At 37.1% G+C, this 21,940-nt stretch overlaps 1 protein-coding gene across 1 annotated transcript in view; it reads left to right on the top strand.

Annotated features, from left to right (window-relative positions):
* The first annotated feature begins 267 nt into the window (after window positions 1-267).
* ARID4A (AT-rich interaction domain 4A) overlaps window positions 268-21,940 on the top strand; it is a 58,871-nt gene continuing 37,198 nt past the window's right edge. The window contains exons 1-8 of the mRNA XM_015821252.1: window positions 268-376; window positions 1,914-1,981; window positions 3,335-3,445; window positions 4,739-4,804; window positions 7,171-7,261; window positions 16,569-16,648; window positions 16,737-16,831; window positions 18,135-18,267. Of these exons, the coding sequence (XP_015676738.1) occupies window positions 1,976-1,981; window positions 3,335-3,445; window positions 4,739-4,804; window positions 7,171-7,261; window positions 16,569-16,648; window positions 16,737-16,831; window positions 18,135-18,267 (582 nt within the window). The 5' untranslated portion in view covers window positions 268-376; window positions 1,914-1,975. The remainder of the gene's footprint in view (window positions 377-1,913; window positions 1,982-3,334; window positions 3,446-4,738; window positions 4,805-7,170; window positions 7,262-16,568; window positions 16,649-16,736; window positions 16,832-18,134; window positions 18,268-21,940) is intronic.

The following is a 21,940-nucleotide window of genomic DNA, read 5'->3' as shown; positions in this document are numbered from 1 at the left end:
TCAAGCGTGCGGAGGGGGGCGCGCGAGGGGAGGAGCCAATGAGAGGCCGCGCAGCGCCCCTACTGCTCAACAGCTTGTTATTTGGGTGGTGAACAGCGCTGGGCTAAAGAGTGACACTCGGTCCGTCAGTGAGTGGGAGCCGCCGAGCCCGGGCTGCCGAGGGGGCGGAGAAGAAGAGAAGGCGGAGCAAGGCGGGACAGCCCCTATTGCTGCTGCTGCTGCTGCTGTCGTCGTCGTCGCCCTCCTCCTCCTCCTCCTCCTCTTTGGCCGCTGCTGTCGCGGCTTGTTCCTGGTGGGGGTCGGACGGTGTCTTCGGCCGGGCTGCCCGCGCTCTCCGCCGGGTGAGGAGGGCTGCCGCCGTGGACTGCACTCGGCCGTGAGTTTTTGAGGGGCTTGCAAGCGGGTGGGGGGGAGGGGAGTGGGAGTGAAGCCGTGGAGTTGAGAGGGGGCCGGGCCGGGAAGGGAACCCGTCCTCGGTCCGGGGGCGGCCAAGGCGACGGACTCGCAATTACTCTGGAAGGGAAGAGGGAAGGTCGGGATGCAACCCTCTTCCTCGGCTTGGAAGGTTAGCTGAGGGGGGACAACAACAAGGGGGGGTTGGTGAAATGAGGGGGGGGCGTGATTTATCCTTTTGCCCTTTTTGGGTATAAACTAGTCCGGTCTTTCTCTTTCCTCACTTAGAAGATGATCCGAGTGGGATGTTGCTTCTCTCCACTGCCACCTCGGACCACATACTCAGACTGGCCTCGCTCGGCTGTGGGGCTGGCTTGGCTTTCTTTGCAGGTTTCATTCCCTCCACTTTCGTCAGTCGCCTTAGCCGGATTCTTGCCTTCCTCTTCTATCTCAGTTTAATCTCACGTACTTTTTAATCCTTCTTCCACTCCTTCCTTTTTCACTCGGGCCCCCTTCTTATCCCACCATTAGAGTCACAAAGTGGGACCGGTGGGTCCATGAGTTGTTTTGGGGGCAGGAGACGCCTGTAGGGGGAACTGAAAGAGTTGGTTGTTGGGATCCTGTTGTTCAGGATGCTGAGTTTTTGTGATTTGAGGAAGGACCAGGGTTTGTGGGATGGGGGAACATTTCCTTCTCTGGTGAGAACAGAATAAAGCAAGAACAAATGTACTGTAATGGAGGACGAGGTATACTTTTTGAAAATGGCCTTTGAAAATTATATGAAAGAGTCCAGACCACCTGACACACCATATGGGGAACTGATGGGAAAGGCCTTGAATCATTTGAGGGAGGCTGCTGCTACCAGAAGGAATGAGAGCCTTTTTAAAGTGCCTAAATTATTATCACACTTTCAGTGACTGCTGCAGTCCCATGTAAATGTGACAATAAATCTCACTCTATATATACTTTTGACTAAATATGGTTAGAAATAGTTTGAAAGTACCTATATAGTAGACTGGTCTGGGAGCTTAATCTTTATTTGCACAGCTAATATCTTGGTTTGAGATTCAAAAATCATGGACAATGACAGATGCAGGTTATAATTTTTCAGCTATTACCTGAGGAATTTCTTCTTCCATATGATTTATATTCTGCATGTACATGGGGTTCCTTTATTTTCCTAACAGGTTACAAAGAATGAGAGAGCAACAGTGGTGACTGATACAAAGGAAGTGGAGATGAGCAAGAGGAAGCTAAGGCCGAATGTAGTAGCATCCATTTCTCTTCTAATATAATAAGACTTAATTCTTTACAGCCCTTTTTTCTTTTTTCTTTTGAAATGCAAGCAATGCTGACATGAATATTCTAGAATTTTAGGGATTGATGTTTATAGCTCCAAAAGTCAGTGTTTTTAGTAACTGACTATAGTTTTCATAGATAATTCTCTTATTCAGAGGTCATTGATCTTTCTTTAAAGTTGATGAATCTGATAACAGTAATCTTTTCCCCTTTGTTTCCAGATTTTCTTCAACTGTGGTACACAAAACGCTTTGAGCTGGAATCCCTCAAATAACCTTCAATTATGAAGGTAAATCTCCATGTCTGTTTTGGAGTGCATGAAAGCTTTCCCCTTTCCTCCCCACATATAATATTTTGCTTACTTTAAAATGAAAACATGAAAAGGATGTCATTGCATTCCCTACACATCCTGAGTTACTGTGGCAACACTGAGCTGTCAAAACTTGCAAAATCACGTAGTAGTCTCTTTCATATTGGGCACTGAGTCTTTTCTCTGAAGTTTGTTCTCAGAAATTAGTAGATAAGTCATACCTGGAAAAATGGATCTTAAAACTTGGAGGACAAAGACTTCATTCCCCTTGTAAGATAAAAAAATCATTAAAGGAAATGTCTGCATGAAAAAGAGAATTTAAGAATGCAGAAACATGTTGGACTTTGGTTCGTTGCATTTGTTTTTTTTGTATTTCTGCATTCATGTTTGCTGTATTTACAAGTTACACATTTAGCAATAAAATAAGCAGAACTGAACTTTTTATCATTAAGTTTGTATAGCTGTCTGTTTCAAATACATGACTGGGCAGCTTACAAAATTAAAATTGTTTTTATTGATACAATACAAAAATAACCAAATATATAACAACAAAACTATTAAAAACAATGAAAACTATTTTTTTAAAAAATATATAATAATCAGGAGAATACAGTTAATTTCACTAAGATTGCAGCCAGTTTTCAGGTTCCACACCACAGGCCAAATTATAAAACCATGTCTTTAGTTCTTTCCAGAACGCCAAACAATGTCAAGGCCAATCTGCTATAGATTATTTGCTTATAGAAGTAGAAAAGAAATTATTTCTACAATATGTTTTCCTGTTGGATTGGAGAGAGGAGTAAGACTCAATTTATGCTCATAATTGATGAATGCTTTGTTGTTTTTCTATTTTGACTGAGATAGGTGTTCAACATAAACAGTTGAAGATGACAGGTGTAAAGGTGTTCCCAAAGTGAAAATAGTATTCAGTGTTTAAGATTTCTAGCAGAACATTTGTTATTGTATAAATGTTACTATATTGTTCTTTAACAGTATGCTGTTCGTTTATTAAATATTATGTTTTAATGACTTCCATCCTGACTGTAGGATCAAGCCTGCAGTCCAGAGCAAATTTATTTAGTCTTAAGTAAGTGGGGTTTTCCTTTGTATGAGCTACTATAACATTACTTTATTACAAATTATGACATAGGTAGCACTGTGTGCTTTGTTTGGGAGCTATAAACTACTGTTTTTAAAACAAAATTTGGGCCTTTTGATGTGCTCTGCTACTTATGACAAAACTGGACTAACAGTTCTGAAATCTGAGAAGCATATCTAAACTCTTCTGTCAGTTCAGCTTTGTTTGTATTGATCTTTCTACTTTTTCTGCAGGCAGCAGATGAGCCTGCCTACCTAACAGTGGGGACTGATGTCAGTGCCAAATATCGGGGTGCTTTCTGTGAGGCAAAAATTAAGACAGTGAAAAGGCTAGTGAAAGTTAAGGTAAGAAGAAATGCTAACAATAAGAGTTTAAAGACCATTAAGGAACACTCTGAACTTTCTTGTGCAAATTCTGGCAATAAATTTGTCTAGATCTATTTTCTTTAGTTTAGCTGCTAATATTTTTTATGGCAGCCAGGTTTTCACATTATAATTTACTCTGGGAAAATACTAACCGAACATACAAAGAATATGCCCTCCTGATCATTATTGACCTACCCTCCATGCAGATACAGATTTGCCAAGATACAGGATAGCTCATTAAATTTCTATTGTATGAATTGTCACTTCCTTCCTATACCTTGGTTAATAAATTGCATGTACAAAACTTGAGTATTGAATTTCCCGATAGCTTTTCCTGACTGAATTAGACTGAAGTTGACTATTGATATTTAATATTAATTTATGTTTATTACAAAGAATTATGAAACTTTGTAAAACTGACATAAGCTATCTTGAAATTATACATGTATTTTCAGATGGGTTATAAATTTACAAACATTGTGCAGATTCAGAATTCCTAGTTTGTTAATGTGTTTAATTGATGCCATCTGCAATTTTTTTCAATGAAAGGCCCATTTGTTGTACTTGCTTAGTCGTTTCATAGGAAATATCTGAATTAATAGGCCGCTTGTATTAAATATAAGTTTTTAATGATCTAAAGTGTCACCTGATTTAAATTAATTTTAGATTAAAATTTTATGCTCATATTCCTTTAACTCAGCCTCATTGAATTCACTAACATTACTTTAGATAGAGACTTATAGTTTCTTAGTTTGGCAAACAATTTGCGGAATATAGCTGAACTTGACAAATTTCAGTTAAGAATCTAGCGTACTTTCTCACTTATTGGATAGGCATACTGATAAGAGTGTAGTGTTTTCTCCCTCCTTTGATAGTTTGGCAAACTTAAATACAATCTATTCATAAACTGCTCAAATTCCAATGTTACATTAAAGTTTATTTTGTACATAGGTTGACATACACTGTAGGACACTCTTATTTGTAAGGAAATTCTAAGTTGCACACTGGTAAAGATGGGGACAATGTTTTTTCCCTTTCCATGGTAAACTGCATTTATTGAATGGACCTATGTACTTGAAATCTCCTGTTGAAAAAAATGAAATTATTTTCACTAACTTTAGCCTGCAGTGATATTCATTTTCCCTTTCTTCATTGGGAATGTCCTGTGACTAGATTTCTGTTTTAGACTGGGTTTCAGCAAGTTTAAATTATGCATATATTTTTAAATATTGTACAACTATAATTCTTTGAAATTTCTTTCAAAATATTTAGGTGATCTTAAAGCAAGATAATTCAACACAATTAGTGCAAGATGATCAGGTGAAAGGACCTTTGAGGGTATGTGTATAACACCTTTTTTCAGTTATACTTTAAAAAATATCTGGGATGACTGAAATAAAACTTTGTAGTTACTGATTTGGTATTCGCTCCAAGAAACATGCATTTTTTTTCATTCAGAGTATCACTAACTAGGAAAGTAACATAGGAAAGAAATTACCAGTAGAAAGAGAACATCATTAAAAATATTAGAATTTATTTAGCTTCACATATTTATGTAACAATTTCATTCAGGAGATAATTAATTTCTAAATTCAACAGTATAGCTTCAGTTTTGATAGTATATTTATACTTCACAGCTGTATTGAAATCAAAAGTTTTAAATTCAGGTAACATTCTTTGGACTGAGGATTTAGTTATTTTTTTTAATACTTTACTGTTGCTTTCTATTGATCACTTTATAATTTTATTGCTGGTAGACAATTTGAAGGTGCTATGAGAAAATAAGCTAATAATTGGGATTAACCCACTGGACTGATTCAAGTAGTAGATGCAGGATTATTTTGCCAGTTCTGTACTAATACATGAGAGATAACATAATAGAGGGTAAGATGATTGAATCTGTACATTAATAAACTTGATAATGCCCTAGATGTGTTGTCCAAAATATATCAGTTCTTTATTTGACTGAATGGAAAGAGATGGGCATAGATACTGATGGATCATAGTGATGGAGCTTTCTTGAGTGTTTTAAGCAGTAAGGGGACTCACAGTTCTGCCAGATTGGAAAGTATGTTAAAGTGTGACGCCATGTTTTAATCTAAGGAAATTGGCATCAATCAATCAATCAATCAGAATAGAGCTGAAAGGGACCTTGGAGGTCTTCTAGCCCAGCCCCCTGCTCAAGCAGAAGTCCCTATATCATTTCAGACAAGTGGTTGTCCAGTCTTTTCTTAAAAATCTCGAGTGATGAAGCATCCACAACGTCTGAAAGCAAGCTGTTCCACTAGTTAATTGTCCTCACTTTTAGGAAGTTTCTCCTTAACTCTAGGTTGCTTCTCTCCTTGATTAGTTTCCATCTGTTGTTTCTTGTCTTGCCTTCTGGTGCTTTGGAAAATAAATTGACCCCCCTCCTCCTTGTGGCAGCCTCTCAAATACTGGAATACTTTTATCATATCTCCCCTAGTCCTTCTTTTCTCTAGACTGGCCATTCCCAAATCCTGGAACCTTTCTTCATATATTTTAATCTCCAGGCCTTTAATCATCTTGGTTGCTCTTCTCTGCACTTTTTCCAAAGTCTCAACATCTTTTTTGTAATGTGGTGACCAAAATTGGATGCAGTATTCCAGATGTGGCCTTACTAAGGCTTTATAAAGTACTAATACTTCACGTGATTGTGATTCTATGCCTCTGTTTATACAACCAAGGATTGTATTAACTTTTTTGGCTGCTACCGCACACTGCTGGCTCATGTTTAAGTGAACATTCACTAGGACCCTCTCATAGTTACTGTTTTTGAGCCAGATTTTGCCTAAAGTGTACTTGTACCTTTGGTTTTTCCTGCCCAGGTGTAAAACCTTGCTTTTCTCCACATTAAATATTTTGTTAGATAGAGCCCATTGTTCAAGTCTGTCAAGATATTTTTGGATTCTGAGGTTGTCTTCTGGGATGTTGGCTATTCCTGCCAGCTTGGTGTCATCTGTAAATTTGATGAGATCCCCTTCTATTCTCTCATCTAAGTCATTTATGAAGATATTGAAGAGTACTTGGCCTAAGACAGAACCTTGTGGTACCCCACTGCTTACTTCCCTCCATATAGATGTAGTACCATTAAGGACTACTTAATTAAGGACTACTTGTTGAGTATGGTTTGTCAGCCAGGCATTATAGGTTTGGGCAGTACTTTGAGTATTGAGGCAGAAGCTATCCACCATTTTAGTACATACTTTTTCATTTCTAAGGCTGTTTGTTGTACCTGTTGCCTTTAGTTAGGTTTTCTTTATATTTAATCTTAATTCCATTTGTTTCACTGTGCTACTTAACTCCCATTACTGAAGCTTTCAGATCATTTGCATTTCCAGCAATTAGACTAGTGCCATTAGCATGGCACAGGTTATTAATGTTTCTTCTTCCAAGTTTTAAAATCATGTCAATTTTTTTAAAAAAATCTAGCTTCCCTTAGTATATTTTCAGCATATTTGTTGAATAAATAAGGGGAAAGTATATAGCTTTGTTTCACTTCTTTGCTAACCTGGAGCGACTCTGTTTTGCCATGTTCTGTCTTGGCTGTGCTTCCTGTCTTGTATATAGTTTTACATTAAGAAAATACAGTATTCTAGAATTCCCACTTTGCTAGTGAAATACTTTAACGATGTAAATAAAAGAATCTGCAATAGGTACATTAAATATAAACATCATCATTTTAGGCTGGTGCAGTTGTTGAAACCAAGATGCCTGATGGAACCTTTCAAGAAGCTATCATCAGTAAACTGACAGATGCCAGCTGGTATACCGTAGGTAAGTATTATTTTAGTTTATTTTTTATTACTAAAGACTAATTTTCTTGCACTGAGATGTATTTTCTCATGAGCAGTTGCCTACTTTTATGTTTATTCAGAGACTCTGTGAAAAGAAAAGTTACATCAGTTACATTATCAATAGCTGAAAAATAATGTATAACGCCTACTTTTCTGGTCATGGAATGTTAAAGAAAAATCTAAAGTAGTCTATTTTTCTTGGGAACTTTTTCTGGGAATGAACTGGTGGTTTTCTGGAGATAATTCTGTATTGGGAATGGTCTGAAGGGGAAATGGTATGATAGGTTTTGTTCATGTCTACTGTTAATACTGCATTGAACTCCATTGATTAACCCTAACATTAAAATTACTTTCTGAATCCAATAAACCTATTATTTAAAACATCTTTAGTTTAATATATACAAAATATTTATAATGGACACAGTGATTCTATCATTAGATTCTTCTAACTGCTTTCTAAATGCGTATAGAGTTCTTGTGCTATCATTTAGGTCATTTGTAAATAAACTTTTAGCAGCTTATCATAAAGGAATAGTTTCCATATTTTTCAATGCAAAAGTGTTTGCCTTTTTTCAGATTTTCAAAAATTGTATATATCTCTTAGAAGATTTTGCTTGTGAAATAAAAGAAACTAGTATTAAATTTTGGTGTTACAGAACTTGTTACTTTTTATGTAGTGATAGGATAATATGAAACTGATAACATTCAGTGGCAAAATATGCAAAAATTCAGAAAAAAATATAACTTTTAATGATTTTTTTGTCTTTTTTATATTAATACTCTAGAAAGAGGTCCCCAACCAATGGTCCGCGGCCCACTACCTTTTGGCTACTGGGCCGTGTAAATGGCTGGTCAGTGTGCGTGTGTGTGCTCAGGCCCTCTTCATGTCGGCGCTAGCCTCAACACAATCCTTGGCATGACTCTTGTGCTGGCGCTAGCCTCTCCACAACTATCGCACCAGTGCTAGCCGTGGAGCTAGCCTCGGCACGACCCTCGTGCTGGTGCTAGTAACCCCATTTACGGAGTGTGCATGCTCTCGGCCCTGCTCATGCGTATGCGTGCGCAGCTACATTTGGGTGTGCGCGCATGCGCACGTAAAGATGTCTGCCCCTCCCTTTCCCACTGGGCCGCCAACCCAGAAAGGTTGGGGACCCCTGCTCTAGAATCAAAAGAAGGGATACATTTGGTTATGAGTTTCAGTAACTATGTGTATTTCCAGACATTTGATACAAAAAAATTGCTTTCACAATTGATTGTTGAATATGTGAAATTTTGATCTCTTTGGTTTCATAGTACTGTCCCCAGAAATTACTTCAGAAGCTAAAAGAGCATTTACTGTAAATATTAATAAAATTATGGAAATCACCATTATATTTACCTGAAAAACTTTCTTGATATTTTTAATAATATAAGGAACAGAGTAATTACTCATAAACATTATTATGCAGATTATATTTGGAAAAAATTCACAATCCAATCTTTTCTATTAATAGTTCCACCTTAGGCATGTTTCCAAGCTTAAATTTCTAGATGTTTTTGTTATCTCGCTGAAAAGAAAATTATTCTGAATTTAACATATACCCACTCTTTACAAAAACAGAAGTAAGATTGATAAAATTAAACTGACATTATTAATATATCTTCAATGATTCTAGCAGAAACTTCCCATTTTAACAGCACAGTATTTTGACTGGGGGGAGGAGAGACTGATTACCTTTCAAGTAGATCATTTTTTCCCTAGATAGTCAGAGATAGTTGACATTTTAGTAGGAAACACTGTTAAAGGGAACAGTGATATGGCTGATTGTTAGGCAGCTTTAATTGTATAAAGGCCCTGGGACCATTGCTGACTGTACACCGACCATTTCATAGGCAAATAGCATGACAATATTTTTAAGAGCTTTCAAGTTAAATGTTACTTTTGTTCTAAATCTATATAACTGTCAGCAACTTGTAAAACAGTCTTCCTATTCTATGAACACTTTATCTGTAATTCACATCTTTTACTTAGTTTCCTACATACTTAGTAAACTTTACATTTTAACAGATACTGATTCTTGGAAAAATACAATAAACATTCTAAAACTTTAATGCAAGTGTCATGGATGGCACCATGGAGATACTCAAATTTAGCCTTTTTGATTGTACAAATAAAAAATTGTAGAATTTGTTGCAGCATTGAGACCCCACACTCTACTTGATTGTGGTTTGTCATATTTTTAATGATATTTGCTCTTTACATCCCCATGGCTAACTGCTATGTATATTTTATGCTCAAGGGAGTGGTAATTAAAGTTACAACCAAATAATAATAATAATAATAATAATAATAATAATAATAATAATAATAATAATAATAATAATAGTAAAGTTGGAAGGAACCTTGGAGGTCATCTAGTCCAGCCTCCTGCTCAGGCAGGAAATCCTATACCATTTCGGACAAATGGCTGTCCAGTCTCTTCTTAAAAACTTCCAGTGTTGGAGCATTCACCGCTTCTGGAGGCAAGTTGTTCCACTGGTTAATTGTTCTCACTGTCAGGAAGTTTCTCCTTAGTTCTAGATTGCTTCTCTCCTTGATTAATTTCCACTGGTAGAATTTTGCTACTAAGCCAATGAGCCCAGAGGGTGAGAGGCAGGTAATGGATGTTGTGATTTCTTGATTCAGTCAAGCAACATACTGAAGGCCAGCAATAAACCAGTGGGCAGTATGTCATGCTAAAAGCTAGGTCTCTTCATCTTTTTCTGCTAATTTCTATATGCCTCTTTTTTCATTTCTCCTTTTATTATTACTACTGTATTTATGGTCCTTTTTTTCTTCACTTGCACTATTCTAGTCTATTTTCATCTTTCTTTCACTTTGTTGAAAAAATCCTCATAGCAGATATTGCTAAGAGATTTAAGAGACTAATTAAAAATATGTATAAAGAATCCTATTTAGAGATAAGCCTCTCTGAGCTCGGTAAAATTTACTCCATGGATTATGTACATGGGATTGTATTTTGAGGTGAAGGGAATAGATTGTATGAAGATAGCAATTTGGTCTGTGAATATAGGTGCATAAAAATGATGTGGATCAGTACATTGATGTTCATTATTGGATACAGCTTACATTTGAACTTCACAACATTACCAAAAAAAAACCACATGAAAGTTTGATCGTTTGTCTTCCAATAATGACATGATTTTCTTGAACTACATAATTCTAATTGTTTATATATGTATAGTGCTTACTATTATTTTAGCATATATAGAATTGCAGCTCTAAAAAGATGATAGAATTGACAAAGGCATGAACCTCTATTGCCAGACGGAATAATTTTCTGTCTGTATGATATTTTACAACCTGATTGTGATACTGTCATTCTAATCAGAATACAGCCTTAATTGCATTTGTAGGAAATATTTTTTTGCAACAGAAACATGGATTCAGAGAGGTGGCATCTTAACTCACAGTATTTGGCTATCTCTGGTAGGCTGCGTCTTGGTTTAAGCAGATTGAGCTGTGAACCAAGACATCTTCTGTTCAAGTTTAACTATGAATGTGTTAAGTAGCTTTCACCCTTCTATTTTGCCCTGGAAAGTATGGCAGGATGGCTAAGTGATTAGAATGTTGGATCAGGAGCAGATCTTTAGTACTGTAGATCATTAAGTTCAGTGTCCAGTCCAAGTTTGCAACTTATTATACTTCACAGCATTTCTTCAGAGGTAAAATAAACCTGAGATCTGCCTGGAGCTTTCTGTAGGAACATGACTGGAATCCTTAATAATGAGAGGTGGGCAAGTATTGAATAGAGGTGCTTCATCTCTCTGTAAGCACAAAGATTTTTTCTTCCGATCAGTAAAGCAGCCACGTATTTTACAAGCTAGCGCAGTTACTTTAGAACCTATTACAGTGGTACCTCGGTACTCATCGTTAAAAGATTCTGGGAGGTGCAGTAAGTACCAAAAACGATGAGCACTAAATAGATCTTTCCCATCAGGAATAATGTAGCGAGTCACAAGGCAATTGATACAAGTTCTAGCTGTGCATTCAGTACCAAACAAATGATGGGTACTGGGACAAACTTCTCACGTCAAAATGCACTGAGTACCAAATTTGATGAGTTTCAAAGCAGTTGAGTACCAAGGTATTATTGTATTGCTGATTCCTTATGTATGTATGCACAGTTACTTGTATTGTTGACAATCCCAGGAGAACTGTTGTCTGAACATATGCACATTTATAGTTGGGAACAGCTGCTGAAGTTACCCCGTGAGCCTTGCAAAATATTTAACAACTATTTTAAAGTAGGTGCATTTTGCTCATGCATATTATAAAATATTTTTAAAAATGTTTTGCATGGCTCAATTAATAAAAACTTAATGCCTGGAAAGAAAGGGATCAGTTGTATCCAGTTCTCTATTTTTATTCTCCAGTGCTTTACAGTTTGTTTTTACTTTGAATACTTATTTATTTAGTTACTTACTGATTAGTCTGCCCAGCTCAAACTGTGACTCTGGACAGCATACAGTAAATGCAGACAAGTTAAGCTATCATGTGTGTTGATACATTTGTGCAGTAATTGTGAAATATCGCAGTCACATTATTAAAACTAACCATTTATATATTTTAATTTAAATATATTTATTGCGTGGAAATTACAAATGTTTGTATGTGCAATATAACATTGTAAGATAGCAAAATAGGAATACAGTGGTTAGACAGTTCTGGTTTCTGGTATCCTTGTTTTAACAGTTTCTTGATAGTATGTTCTTTAAGAACAGCTATATTATTGAAAAAGGACATTTAATTAAGGAGATTTAAAACAGGAAGGAATATTTATGGTAGCTGAAAGAACATGACAAAGGTATGATACTATAAAACAAGGATTAAAAACAACCATGTTTTCATTACTAAAACAGTACTAAGAAACAGGATTTGATGATATCAATATTTTTATATGGTTTCATTCAATTGCTCTGTATGTTTTTCAATCTTGTAACCTTTTTAAAAAATGAAAGTAGAATTTGATATATTTTAGAAAACATTTGTTTTCTTTTCCAGTGTGCTTATGCCTGCTCATTGAAAGGTATTATTATGTAACGGTGATGGGTTTATGGCCAACAGTTTATACTAGAAGGTGGCAACTAATCACAGACCTTTGCCTTTCACATAATACAGTTCTGTGAAAAAATATTAATCCCATTTCTGAGTTCCAGTATATCTTTGACACTGAATATTAGCATTGCTTCCTGTGGGTCATATGAGGGCAATTCGGAAATAAACCTCCATTTGGTTATCAATGACAGACACTCGTAGATACAGAACTTTTTGACATAATCAAGGCACTTGTCATAACGTCTTACAAGGAGAATTTGAGGCTATCTCTCTGTCAGCTGAAAAATAGGTGGATCAATGCAACATTACAGATTCTCAAAAATACGAGCAAAATAAGGAACAGAATGAAGCAAGAAGAACATTAAGAAAATATTAAGTGTTACTTAGTTGGAGTTGCTTAGTTGAGGAATAGGCCAAAGCTCTTGCACAGTGATAGGAGAGATTGATCATTAGCTACAGGAATGATTGTTTTCAATTATTGCATGTAAAAGTGTGCAGCCAGTTATTAAATCTAAAAGAATAATTATTGTTCACATTGGCATTTATATGTTGGATGTCTACATTTATGAAACAAAGAAATCCAAGTTTTGGATTTATTTATGTATTCTTTTTGAACACTTAATAACATTCAAAGATATACAAAGGATATGGCAAAGATGGGCAAAAATTAAGAAGGGAAAGGGGCAAATAGTTCTTTACTGTATATAACAGAAAGATATAGTTTGAATTCTGTTCCCTTGCCCATTAAGCAATGGGGATTAGGATTGTATCGTTTATATTCCACTTTTCTTAAAAAAAACAAACCAGCATACAAATCAGCAAAATGTAGCAGCACTGTTCATCAATATGAGAAAAACATACAGACAATGCTCTTCACTGCATGTATGCAAGGTCACATATTTATCTTGTTAGTTTTACTATTATCTGCCTCAACCGAGTGTCCTGTATTGTTTTAAGAATACTGTGAAATATCTGATCTAGGAAGACTGCTTTTTGTTACTCAAACTTTCACAGAGGGTATGTAAACATATTACAGAATATGATTAGGATTACAATAGTAGCTCTTGAAATCCAGATGTGTTCAATTTTGATTCCATAATTCCAAGCCAATATGGAAATAAAAGTCATGCATGTAATAATAATAATAATAATAATAATAATAATAATAATAATAATAATAATAGATGATGATGATGATGATGATGATGATGATGATGATGATGATGATGATGATGATGATGTTGGAAGGGACCTAGTCCAACCCCCTGCTCAGGCAGGAAACCCTATACCATTTCAGACAAATGGCTGTCCAGTCTCTTCTTAAAAACTTCCAGTGTTGGAGCATTCACCACTTCTGGAGGCAGGTTGTTCCACTGGTTAATTGTTCTAACTGTCAGGACGTTTCTTCTTAGTTCTAGGTTGCTTCTCTCCTTGATTAGTTTCCATCCGTTGCTTCTTGTCCTGCCTTCAGGCACCTTGGAAAATAGCTTGGCTCCCTCTTCTTTGTGGCAGCCCCTGAGATATTGGAACACTGCTATCATGTCCCCCCTCGTCCTTCTCTTCGTTAAACTAGACATACCCAATTCCAGCAGCCTTTCCTTATATGCTTTAGCCTCCAGTCCCCTAATCATCTTTGTTGCTCTTCTCTGTACTCTTTCTAGAGTCTCAACATCTTTTTTACATTGTGGTGACCAAAACTGGATGCAGTATTCCAAGTGTGACCTTACCAAGGCATTGTAAAGTAGTATTAATATTTCACGTGATCTTGATTCTATCCCTCTGTTAATGCAGCCTAGCACTGTGTTGGCCTTTTTGGCAGCTGCAGCACACTGCTGGCTCATATTTAAGTGATTGTCCACTAGGACTCCGAGGTCCCTCTCACAGTTATTACTATTGAGCAAGGTACCCCCTATACTATACCTGTACATTTGGTTTTTCTTGCCTAAATGTAGAACCTTACTTTTTTCACCATTGAATTTCATTTTGTTAGATAGCACCCAGGGTTCAAGTCTGTCCAGATCCTCCTGTATCCTAAGCCTGTCTTCTGGAGTGTTGGCTATTCCTGCCAGTTTGGTATCGTCTGCAAATTTGATGAGTTCCCCATCTATCCCCTCGTCCAAATCGTTGATGAAGATGTTGAAGAACACTGGGCCCAGAACAGAGCCCTGGGGCACCCCACTACACACTTCCCTCCATGTAGATGCGGTTCCATTGAGGACCACACGCTGAGTACGGCCGGTCAGCCAGCTACAGATCCATCTGGTGGTGATGCTGTCTAACCCACATTTTTCTATCTTATCAAGTAGTAGGTTGTGATCTACTTTATCAAATGCCTTACTGAAGTCCAAGTAAATTATATCCACAGCATTCCTCTGATCCACTAATTTTGTCACTTGGTCAAAGAATGCAATAAGATTTGTCTGGCATGATCTGTTTTTGACAAACCCATGTTGGCTTTTAGTAATGACTTTTTTTGCCTCTAGGTGTTTGCTGATTCGTTGTTTGATTATCTTTTCCAGAATCTTCCCAGGTATTGAGGTCAGGCTGATAGGTCTGTAGTTTCCTGGATCCATTTTTCCCCCTATTTTTGAAGATGGGAACTACATCAGCTCTTTTCCAGTCCTCTGGTAGTTCCCCAGTGCTCCAGGATCTTTGAAAGATATAGTTCAGTGATTCTGAGATCACATCTGCCAGTTCCTTGAGAACCCTGGGATGTAATCCATCTGGTCCTGGTGATTTGAACTCGTCTAGGCTGGACAGGTGCTCACTTACCGTTTTCTTGCCTATCTTAACTTGCGTTTCTATTCTGTTTTTATTGCACTACTTTTGGTAGGTTGGTCTGTTTTTTCCCTTTGTGTAAAGACAGATGCAAAAAACGAGTTAAATAGTTCTGCTTTCTCCCTGTTGCTTGTCACCTTCTTGCCACTTTCCCCCACTAATGGGCCAATCATTTCCTTCACTTTTTTCTTGTTTTTTACATGTTGAAAGAAGCTTTTTTGTTATTTTTGACTTTGGTCGCAAGCCTTAGTTCATTTTGAGCCTTAGCTTTCCTTACTTCATCTTTGCAGGCTCGGGCTATTTGCTGATATTCTGACTTAGTTATGTGCCCCTCTTTCCACTTTCTATACTTGTCCTTTTTATCTTTCAATTTATCAGACAGTTCTTTATGCAGCCATGCTGGTTTCTTTTGAGAGCTGTTATTTTTCCTCTTTGTTGGTATTGTGCTGGACTGGGCTTTTATTATCTCACTTTTCAAAATTTCCCAAGCATCTTGAGTTGTTTTCCCCTTGAGGATTCTCATCCATGGAATCCTTCCCAAGCCCTCTGTAAGTTTACTGAAATTAGCTCTCTTAAAGTCCAAGACTCTAGTTTGACTGTGTTCTATTGCTTGTGCTTCCATAATGTTGAATTCCAATATTGCATGATCACTTCCTCCCAAGGTTCCTGTGGCTTCAACACCTTCTATCATTTCATCTCTGTTAGTGAGAATTAGATCCAGAATGGCTAATCCCCTAGTCTCAAGCAGGGCTTTTTTTCTCATAGAACGACCAGAACGGAGTTCCGGCACCTTTTTTGGATGGAACCTTATAGGGTAGGCAAGGCAGGTTGTATGACATGTGTGAGTTCCAGCACCTTTTTTTTTTTTTTTTTTTTAGAAAAAAAGCACTGGTCTCAAGCATTACTTAGTTATTCTCCCTCCCTCCCTCTCTCTGTAGCACTTCTGTATTGTACTACTTGTAAGCCTTGTTTGCTGAGCAAAATTTTTATATATATGTGTATTACCTATATTTGACTGTTCATGGTCACAAACAGCAAGCCAACATTACAAAAATGGTTTATTATGTAGAAAATTGAAATTAATCTATGAATACTTTACGCAAATGTTGCAGTCTTAGTAAAATCAAACAGATGAAGACTGCATGCTGAGTAGGAGAGATAAAGTTGTGAAAGAAGATACATTTGCAATATCTTTCTTTTAAAGAGAAAAATTATGATTGAGGGTGCCTTTGGTTACAAAAGTCTTATATCTTATACACTGTTTTGATGGTAGATGTTCTAATTCTTCCATGTATGCTGAAAGAACACTTGAAACAAGGAGTTGTGTTTACTAGAATAATTTATACTTTATGTTTAATTTTATTTAGAAAATACTTTCCTATTTAGTTAATAAAGTTCTGGCTTTGTTTAGTTTTTGATGACGGTGACGAGAGGACATTGAGACGGACCTCGCTGTGTTTGAAGGGGGAGAGGCACTTTGCTGAAAGTGAGGTAAGATTTTACAGTTGTTGTTTTTTAAATGCTATTTCACTTTTTATTGGAAAATCAGCAAACTTTCTTTTTTAATTTCCTTCCTTAGACACTTGACCAACTGCCACTAACAAACCCAGAGCACTTTGGAACACCTGTAATTGGAAAGAAATCTAACAGAGGAAGAAGGTCGTCTCTTCCTGTGTGAGTAACTTTTATGATGCCATATTTTTGTATGGGTTTTCTTTATCTGGGATGAGGATGCTATTCTTCAGCAGTAATTGTACATGTCTTATACAAATACCTTCAGAAGTGTACTTGACAATTTGGGGAATTGAACTTTTATGTTCTCACACAGTCTACTAGTCTACTTTTTATTGTCATTATATCTGTCAAGTAAAAGAGGAGGGGCAAGTTAGTGCAAACAATAAAGCTACTTGTATAAAAAGTGCCTCATGATTATAGAACTAGTTGATAATACTTTGGACTCAGATGAGGAAGTTGCAGCCTTAGGCCAGTTGTTTACAATCTGTGAACAGCTCCTGAGGTGATGAAGAAAGAGGGAGCTCAGTGTCTTTTTTGGACAAATATAGTGGTAGAAGCATGCAGAACCTATGTGTTAAGCAACAGGAGATGTCTTCCTGGATTTCTTACAGATTTAGATATCTATGCTAGGGTAACTTAGAAATGCATTTAAAGTCCCTTGTTCTGTGAAAGACTTTAAAATGTGATGGAGGACAAAAGCAATCAGAGGGCAGGATTTCCTATAAATATTACTATTCAGTGTCTGGTAATACAGGAATTATGCAAAAAAAATGTTCCATTTATATAGCTTGCATTATATATGCAATTGTGATTTTAGTTTTCCTTAGAGTAGGTCTGTTTATTATTTCTTTATATGTATATTCCATTGTTTTAAAGAAGAAATAAACTTAAACAATGAACAATTTGGGTAGGTAGACATTTTCCTGAATGTAGCAATAGGGCAGCCCTTAAATACTTTAAATCAGTATTTCTCCAACTAAGCAACTTTGAGATGTGTGAACTTCAACTTCGAGAATTCCCTGGCAAGCATTCTAGCTGGAGAATTCTGGGAGTTGAACTCTGCTGTAGATTAAAAGCCCATATATCAATATATGGGTAGAAGTACCTAAATCCAGTGATTTTCTTTTCTCATCTCAGTATTTCCTTTCACAAACATTTGTAAATTATCCCAAGGATGCTTTTTCAAAAGGGATCTAGACTTTCTTGGGTTTTTTTCCTTGCCTTTTGAAAAGCACCTTTGGGATAATCATGACCTGGATGATTGAGAATATTTGTAGATTAGCATCAGGATGTCTACCAGTGCTATTCTTAAACATTCTAGTATTTGCTGAATTGTTTCCCATAGAATAAATTTCCAAGAACCCGTCATATTGAACTCAACATCCAATAGCTACGATGAAGTTAGTCTCTTTTTGACTTTCACATTCTGACAGTGTAAATTTTTATATGCCCAATTCTTTAGCAATGAAGATGAAAAAGAGGAAGAAAGTAGTGAAGAGGAAGAGGAAGATAAGAGACGTCTTAATGATGAATTGCTTGGTAAAATTGTCAGTGTGGTATCCAATACTGAAAAGGCAGAATGGTATACAGCTTTGGTAAGAAGTATTTAAAAGTCTTAAGAATGACATATTTTCCTCCCCAAATTCAGGATGCTTGCATCTTGGGAACACAATGCTTCATTTTCAAATTTATATTTTTCTTTGTAGCAAAAAAGCTGCTGGCCATTATTTAGAATTTATGTAATTTATAGAGTAGCTTTATGTAATAATACATTTTCATGTCAGCTGTCTCTGACAATATATCAAAAATCTTTGACTCCTTCTAATTCTCATTTGAACATCCCTATAAATATATTTTAAAAGCTACTAAAGGTGTTGGACAGGCAGCGAAGAGACTCAGATTTAAATCTAACCTTTGCCACAGAAGCTCACTGGATCACTTTGGACCGCCTCTTTTTTCTTTTAATCCACCTCTCAGGGTTATTGTAGCTAAAATGTGAGGATGGAACTCTGTGGTTCTTCTTTGAGCTCCTGCACAGAAAAACAGGATAGAAATTTAACAAAAAATAAAATTCTACAGAAATCACTTCTGTGTATTGGACAGCATTATATGCTGTCCATTCTTTTTACAGAGTACAGTAAACCATCCCTATCATCGGTATTAAAATAGGAATCACGTATGAGATGGGCAGCCATATAAATCCAATAAATGAATAAGTGAGTGAATGTGTGATAGATATAAAAGCGCCAAATAAAGTGCAGCAATAGGCCTAAATAAATTTGTAAATGTACCAGGAAGTATTGTTTCAACTCTATGGCAATTTTATTTATTCAAATTTCTTATAGTTCCCCAACTCTACTGGGACTCTGGGTAGTGTACAGAACCAAAAAATAAAAAACAAAATATAAAAGCACGTATGCAACCCAGACTAAAACTGTGTTAAAAACAATGCAATAAAGCAAAATAGCCCTTCCCCAAATACACATTGAAGAAAGGGCACAGGTGCCGCACCAGGTAAATCTGTACAAACCATTCCTGGCCACAACTGCCACATGCTCTTAAAGCAATAGCTACAAGTGTAGAAGGGCCTTCAGGTTGTTCACCAATCTCAATTGGGAAAGTGCAGCTCCATTAAAAACCAATAATGGTAACATCTTCAACCCCACGGGCCCAAGCAGCCACTGCCACTCAGTGTTGCTAAGATTGAGCCAAAGTTTTTTTCACCTCATCCAGATCCAAACAGCTTCCAGACACTGGGTCGATATATCAGTAGCTTCACCTGTGCAGACCAGGATTGAGATGCAAAGTTAGGTATCATCAGCATATTGATGATACTGAATTGGTAACTGACCTGTCCCAGTGGCTTCATGTAGATCAGTGTTTCTCAACCTTGGCAACTTTAAGAGGTATGGATTTCAACTCACAGAATTTCTCAGCCAGGCGTTGAAGCCCATACATCTTAAAGTTGCCAAGGTTGAGAAATACTTATTAGATGCATCTAATCTTAGGAGAGGGAAGAACATTGAATCCCCAGACATCCTGATGTACTAGTTAGTCCTTGACATACAACCACAATTGAGAGTGACCTTGAGAGGATACAGGAAGAAATGTTTCCTATGGTGGAGTCCCCAGTGGCTTAATGCCCAGAGGAAGAAACCTAGAAAGAATCCACTGTAATTGAACTGTAAAAAGTGGTTTTATTTTTATTTTGTGTGGTGTAGCAAAATGCAGCATAAAATTAACAGAAACAAACATATAAAATGTGTATCAAAATATAAAACACCAGAGCAGTGAATTATTCTAAGAACACACATTATGAGTCATGAAGAAAATTATGAATAAAATTAAATTATGTATGAGCAGTTACTGAAGTGACTAAACCTGTGGCCAGATATCTAGATCATTTAGCAATGCCCGCGAGATGATGTATTTCATGCAGACATCTAGAGAACCTTCTGAAGGGATATTCCTGTGCAATATGATGTAAAGTTTGTGGGATGTCCTAGAGTCACAGTTAAAGATTATCAACCAGCTCCTATTTATATTTCCAGTATTGGCATCTGCCATGGATCTGGTTGAGTGCTTCAAGATTTTCCTTGGGAGATCAAAGCCGAAGCATTGTACTGGATCAGACACCAAATTAAACAGATCTAGGTTACAAGTTGCCCACTCCTAACATAATGTAGACTAGCCTTCTCATGATGCATCCCGGGCAACATGACTCTATCATGGTTAAATAGTCTAAAAATTTCACCTGCTGGACCTCATAAGGATCTCCCACCAAGAGGTAGCAGCATGAATACCGAAAAATAATGGTGAGAGATTTGTATCTTCAGACTTGCAAGATTCTGTTCATGAAGCTTTACAATAAAGTAGAATTAGCTCATCTAGTTGTGTTTCCTATCTGGTTTACCTGGGAGGGCTGACATTCCTAACATAAGGGGCTCTGGATGTGATCTGTTTCTCCCCCTCTCCCCCCCCCCCGGATATTAACTAGAACCAACCACTGAGGAAGGGTATGAATCAATGAAGCACAGTGTAACTCTTAAACCCCTGTAGCTAGTACAGAAGGATATTAGCTTTTGACATTGTGGTTAACAATGTCAAAAGTCGTTGAGATATCAAGGAGCACTAGAATGGATGCCCCTCCCTCTTTCAAAAGTAATAAACAAGCACAACTGGTACTTTCTGCATATTGTACCCTGGTTTGAAACCACACTGAAATGGGTCCACAATGACCTCTTGAGGAAGGAACATACTACTGGTGGGACCATTGTGTCTCAAAGAGGCTGAAATCACCTCAAGAAGCCAACCTGTGGTCACCTCTCAGGCTGTTTTAATAATCTAGGAGGGGACAGGATCTAACAAATAGGGGGCTGAGCTAATAGAGGACTTGTCTACTTTGGGTGCAACAGAAACAGATTTGGTCCAAATAACATCACAAAATTCTGCCTGAGCAACTAGACTAGCAACTCTGACTTGCCTAGTCAGGGTTAATTAAATGTTAAAGATTTTGTCTGCCAGATTACTTGATTATTCCTTACCTAGGCCTTGGCAGATGATTCTATGATCCATCTATCACCAATAGTTTGACTAACAGCAGATACTATAAGGGCAGAGAAATAGTGATATTTTGCAGATCTATAATGTACGCCTGTACTGGTATTCAGTTGGATTCATTCTTTGTCTTTCTCCAGAGGCACTCCAGGTGTTGCTTCTGGTGTTTCACTTACTGGAGCTCTTCAGAAAACCAAGGAGCACCCCAGGATTGGTTCACAGAGAGAGTTTGTATAGGAGCAATATGATCCAATCACATGCCTATTATAGGCTATAGCCAAGGCCTCAGCTGAACTGCCTGACAGGTGTTCAACAAAATCCCTAAGCTCCCTCTGGAAGCCAACAGGGTTCATCAGTCAACCTAACATGCTCCTTCTCTCTCCAGAGGTGGGTGGACCCAGAATGTCAGAGGGCAACCAAAGAGAGTGATGTTCATGGCAATGAACTAATGATAATGTCCTCCAACACCAGATTACAATGCAACTTCCCTGAGACATTTTCTTTCTATAATTCTGACACAAGGGGGAAAAACAATTGCTTCTGTTGGTAATCTAAGAGCATGAATGGATTATATGAGGGTAAACTGTCTTGTAAATAGCTTAACCTTACACCAGATAAAGCATTACATAATATTATGAGCTTCTCAGATTGGAGTCAGAGAATAGTCAGCCTCTATTGAAGTTTTTGAAGATGGGGAATAATGTGGAAGCT

The sequence above is a fragment of the Protobothrops mucrosquamatus genome, unplaced genomic scaffold (assembly GCF_001527695.2).
Source record: "Protobothrops mucrosquamatus isolate PMUCROS unplaced genomic scaffold, P.Mucros_1.0 scaffold1287, whole genome shotgun sequence".
Classification (NCBI taxonomy): Eukaryota; Metazoa; Chordata; class Lepidosauria; order Squamata; family Viperidae; genus Protobothrops; species Protobothrops mucrosquamatus.
Note: the sequence above shows the minus strand (reverse complement) of the source record. Positions and strands in the feature narration are given on the sequence as shown.